We start from the raw sequence: 5,748 nt of genomic DNA, 5'->3' as shown, positions 1-5,748 counted from the left end.
AGACTATAGACTAGACTATAGACTAGACTATAGACTAGACTATAGACTAGACTATAGACTAGACTATAGACTAGACTATAGACTGGACTACAGACTAGAGTATAGGCTTATCGAGAGATGGGAGTATACTTTACTTAAAGTTTTTATTATTTTCTAATTTAGCTTATTTGTAGTTGGTATTTAAGTTATAATTTTTTGTTGTTGGTTATTGTTGTTATAAGTAGTTTGCTTTATGTATTATTTTCTTAATGTAGGAAACTTTTAATTTTTTATTTACTTTGAAAATATTTGCAATTTTGTTTTCTTTATTTAATTATATTAAAGTTATAGGAAAACTGGAAAAATTCTGTAAATAAATAAGACAAATAAAAATAAATTGTAAAATTTTTGATTTAAATAGTTGTGAAGTGCTCGAATTTTATTTTAAATTGTATGCGTAAATGCTACTCCTTTAATAAATAATGTGTTTTAATTATCCATAATTAATATTACTGATTTATTTCCCGTTTTAGATTCTCCCACAAAATTACGCGAAGAAAACGAACGACTAAACACCGAAATACACCGTCTACGAAAATTGCTAGAAAACTCTCCCGAAGGTGCGGTGGGTGGCATAGATCTTTCCGATTCAAATAGCTGTGGCGATGGACAATCTACAGATGGCAGTGGTTCTAATACTCAACAGAGGATTGATCGTTTGGAACAGGAATTACGTTCGGCTAAAAATCAATTGATGTCGCTGCGTATCGAAAGAAAAAAACTGAGAAGTGATAAGAATGAATTAGTGGGACAAGTAAAACAGTTGTGCGTCTCACTGCAGGAAAAAGAACAAGAACTAAGAGACTTCATACGTAACTATCAGGATCGAGTAAGAGAATCGGAAAGCAACAATGCAAAACTAACGGGTGATCGTGAGCGTGAAAGGTGGCAGCTATTGAAACAGGCCCGAGATGAAGCTGAACGATCATTGGCTTTGGCTCAACAATTGAGCGCAAGAGATTTACAGCTACAAAAATTGCAAGAACAATTACAGAGACAAATGTCAGGATGTATGTCGGATCAAGAAAGTCTTCTGTCGTTTGCTCCGCTCACACCTCCTTCGGCAGCATCAGGTTTACTAAATCAAATGCCATCGAGCAGTGCCGGAGTGGTGAATTATCGTAACGATGATAGTGGGCGAGGTAATTCAAATTCTCTATCGGCCTTTAGTAATAGTTCGGGTAACACGGCGGGCGATCGTAATTCATGTTCAAATGATTCAGTATTGAGAAATAACAGTGATCGTGAAAGCACCGGTGGCGACATTAACTTTAGTGATGGTATATCCGATAACGGTCCCTGCATTACAGTCGATCCGGACAGTATATCATTGGTCTCTAGTCAAAATATGTATCAGTGTAAGTTTATAAAAATATACTAAGTATTTTCTTAAAACTTATGTTAATTTCTAAAAACGTACATTTTATAGATGGTACCCCTAAAGAGAGGAGTCCTACGTTATCTCCTTTAAATTCAGCTGCATACTCCAGGTAAGTCAGAATCACATCTAATTCAGTCCTGCATAAATTCTAGCTCAGCTTTAGTTTAGTTCAGTTCAAGTTCAGTTCTAGTTCAGTTCTAGTTCAGTTCTAGTTCAGTTCTAGTTCAGTTCTAGTTCAGTTCTAGTTCAGTTCTAGTTCAGTTCTAGTTCAGTTCTAGTTCAGTTCTAGTTCAGTTCTAGTTCAGTTCTAGTTCAGTTCTAGTTCAGTTCTAGTTCAGTTCTAGTTCAGTTCTAGTTCAGTTCTAGTTCAGTTCTAGTTCAGTTCTAGTTCAGTTCTAGTTCAGTTCTACAATTTCAGTTGAGTTCTAGTTTATAGCGGTTTCGTTCTAGTTCATATTCTAGTGAATTATTGTATTATTTCAGATCTGTGGAACAACTGGGCTCTCCTGTTGATTCTGATGGCCCAGGAGCTGTTGCTAGAAAGTTTGCTCCTAAATCTAGCGGTGCTGCCTTAGGTGCACGCAATGGCCGCGGTGGTACTTGGGGTAGTATATCGAGAGTTTTTGCTCGATCCAGAAATAAAAATAAAGCCCTTTCAGCAGATGGAGCCACCGAATGTAATTTTTCACTGCAAATATTTTCTTTTACAATTTACGAGAACATAAATTATTCCCACTATTTGTAGATAATGATTATTCCTGGAGCCCTCTTTCCGAAGAGGGTTATGCCGAAAAGTTACGCCTATTGCGTGAAGCCTCTCAAATACCTATGGAAAGATGGCGTGCCTCACAAGTTTTAGCCTGGCTGGAAGTTGCGCTGGGAATGCCACAATACAGCACTCGCTGTTCGGAAAACGTTAAAAGCGGTAAAGTTTTATTGGAATTAAATGACATAGAGCTTGAAGCTGGTCTTGGTTTAGCCCACCCTATGCATCGTAAAAAGTTACGCTTAGCCATTGAGGAGCAAAGAAGACCGGAAATGGTACGTTATCCCATGATAACACAATTGGGACACACTTGGGTGGCTTCCGAATGGTTGCCCGACATAGGTTTGCCTCAATATGCAGAATCATTTTTGCATTCACTCGTCGACGCACGTATGTTAGATACACTCTCGAAAAAGGAACTGGAGAAATTTTTGGGGGTGACGAGAAAATTCCATCAAGCCAGCATTGTACATGGTGAGCTATTAAAGAGAAAATTATGGACTTTATTTGTTGATAATTAATATTATTTTTTTTTTTCGTTTAAGGCATTCACGTCTTACGTATTGTTAAATATGATCGACAAACTTTGGCTATGCGTCGCGTACAATCGGAAAATGTTGACACAGATCCTATTGTGTGGACCAATCAACGTTTTATACGCTGGGCTCGTTCCATTGATTTGGCCGAATACGCTGATAATCTTAAAGGTATGTATGAGGTGTCAAACTATTTTATGAGATCAGGCAGATATAAATGCTAATGATATTTTATGGATACAAGTTTTTGATGGCCTAAGTAATTATTATCACAATTGTTCCCTTTAAGTTATTTCAATTATTCCAAATAATAGATTTAATGATTATGTATTTTCTTGGAGCTACAATCACTACAATTTATACATTATCTTAATTCAATACTAAAATCTGACTATTCAAATAACAATTTGTTTTATAAGCATTTAACGCCTGATGGTTTTCTAATTATATAATGAAATTCCATCATTGTTATATTTTTATCAAAATTACACTGTAAAACTAAGAAAAACGAGAGCATCAATTGATTTAGCGTAAATTGATAAGTTTCTATGTTCGTCCATTGTTTCACATATTTAGAATAAAATTTTCAAACATTTTTACTTTTTATCACTGTGTTAAATAACACTTTTTTCTCCCTTAAATAATCATAATTATCATAAACTGTTCATTCTGTATTTATTACATTTTCATTGTATTCAATTACAGATAGCGGTGTTCATGGTGGATTAGTTGTTTTAGAACCATCATTTTCGGGCGATACAATGGCAACAGCACTGGGTATACCACCCTCGAAAAATATAATACGACGACATTTATCAACGGAATTTGATGCATTGATACTACCCGCCAGGTAAATTATAGTTTATGAAAATATTATGTTAAAATATAAAATATATATTTTTGGTTTTGGTATTATTTGTTTATTAGATTTTAGATGAATATATAGATTGATATGCCTATATTATTTTGTAGTGTATGAGTGATTGTGAAATGAGTGAATGGTTGAGCATTGTCCAATTAAATTTACAGCAGGTGACAAAATTTTGAATTTCCACAGTTTAAGTCCAGTTCAGTTCTAGTTCAGTCCTAGTTCAGTTCTAGTTCAGTTCTAGTTCAGTTCTAGTTCAGTTCTAGTTCAGTTCTAGTTCAGTTCTAGTTCAGTTCTAGTTCAGTTCTAGTTCAGTTCTAGTTCAGTTCTAGTTCAGTTCTAGTTCAGTTCTAGTTCAGTTCTAGTTCAGTTCTAGTTCAGTTCTAGTTCAATTCTAGTTCAATTCTAGTTCAATTCTAGTTCAATTCTAGTTCAATTCTAGTTTAGTTCAATTCTAGTTCAATTCTAGTTCAGTGCTAGTTTAGTTCAGTTTCTCCAATGTTCTTTTTAAGAATCATTAACAAAAGTTAAAGCCGACCTAAAATTCGCCCTAAACAATAACAATAACTTAAAGGTGAGGTTTTATCTAATGAAACTCGTTTGTCCGATATAAAAAATGTAAAGAGATCCTTAAATACCAGCTGCTATTGTAGTTTTAATGGAAAAACTGATTTGTTTGTCACCAACTGTAATACAATTCAAAATAAGATATCAGAATGTATGTATCTGTGTAAATGAGCCTACAAGTATGAGTGATTTATGAGTTTTGTTAAAGTATAATTAATGGTTATTATAGTTCGTAATTAGTAAAATATTCAATGATTTAATTTTATTATTTATATATTTATGTGGTAATATTTTTTTTAAAAAATTTTATGTAATTCTTATAAAACATAGTAGCATTTATTAACGTGTATGATTTATTTTTTCTAATTTGCGCCTCATCAAAACATATTCATACTTGTTTATGTTAAAATATAAAATTAGAAAAAAACAAACGTTTTTATTTATATTTTTCTAACATTCTGCCATAAGTTATTAATTTATATGTGTGGTTTATAATTTAGTTTCATTTTAGTTATAGACTTCTGTTTTTATTTATTAATAATTTTTTTATTTAATATCATATATTATTTCATAATTGTGCCAATAAGTTTCTTTTAATTATATAAATTTGTAATTAGGTCTATTATTTATTAGATTTTATTTATTGTGTTCAATATACGAAAAACATGTTTTCATAAATGCTCAGCAGCAGCCAGAACACACAAAATTTGGTTTTTCATTGTGAATCCCAACAACAAAAATGATTTGAAAAATTTTGTTTGAAAATCAATTTTTATCAACTTTTATAGATTTCTTATAATTTGAGCTTTATTTTAAACACAAAAATGTTTTCAAAATCAACAAAATTTAATTTTTATTGCTGGGATACCATACATGGAATTATTCATCTACATAATCATGTATTAATTACTTATATGTATTTATTTTTAATTAAACTATATTGTATTAAATTGCGCAAGAAAAACGTAATCATCATTATTATTTGGCAATATACATGTTATTTAATTAGTTATCACTATCAATCATTTTCTCATGCTAAAATAAAACCATATCCATATCAAATGAACAGTAAAAGTATAACAATATTATTTACAATACGCATTTTTCATATTAAACATTATAAATCATTTAAATCGCCCTTAAATCTCTTATTGCTATTTAGCATACAAGTTTAAATAAATATAATAAAAACCTCGACATTTGTGCCTAATTACAAACAGAAAAGGATTTATATCGGACAAATATAAATATATTTGTTCAATATTAATCAATAAATCATGTAGAACAAACGGCAAGTTGCAAACTTAAAAAAAGTAATTAAATGCTAAAAATAAATTTAAAATTTAATAGTTTAATATAGTGGGATTAAAAAAAAATAATGAGCATTTATAAGTTCCAAGCTATTAGCCTAACATTAATTAAATCTAAAAATTCGCAAGTACAGTTCTAGATTTGTTCCCGTTTATTTCTAGATCAGTTCTACTTCTGTTCTAGTTCTGTTCTAGTTCTGTCCTACTTCTGTTCTAGTTCTGTTCTAGTTCTGTTCTAGTTCTGTTCTAGTTCTGTTCTAGTTCTGTTCTAGTTCTGTTCT

At 31.5% G+C, this 5,748-nt stretch overlaps 1 protein-coding gene across 1 annotated transcript in view; it reads left to right on the top strand.

Annotated features, from left to right (window-relative positions):
- Positions 1–3,597, top strand: part of LOC111685287 (kazrin) — a 4,788-nt gene extending 1,191 nt beyond the window's left edge. Inside the window, exons 2-7 of the mRNA XM_023447540.2 lie at positions 513–1,397; positions 1,469–1,529; positions 1,904–2,097; positions 2,166–2,660; positions 2,732–2,893; positions 3,428–3,597. Coding sequence (XP_023303308.2) covers positions 513–1,397; positions 1,469–1,529; positions 1,904–2,097; positions 2,166–2,660; positions 2,732–2,893; positions 3,428–3,576 — 1,946 coding nt within the window. The 3' untranslated portion in view covers positions 3,577–3,597. The remainder of the gene's footprint in view (positions 1–512; positions 1,398–1,468; positions 1,530–1,903; positions 2,098–2,165; positions 2,661–2,731; positions 2,894–3,427) is intronic.
- The last annotated feature ends 2,151 nt before the right edge of the window (positions 3,598–5,748 follow it).

The sequence above is a fragment of the Lucilia cuprina genome, chromosome 6, assembly GCF_022045245.1.
Source record: "Lucilia cuprina isolate Lc7/37 chromosome 6, ASM2204524v1, whole genome shotgun sequence".
NCBI classification, from domain to species: Eukaryota; Metazoa; Arthropoda; class Insecta; order Diptera; family Calliphoridae; genus Lucilia; species Lucilia cuprina.
This window is presented reverse-complemented; position numbering and strand designations above follow the sequence as displayed.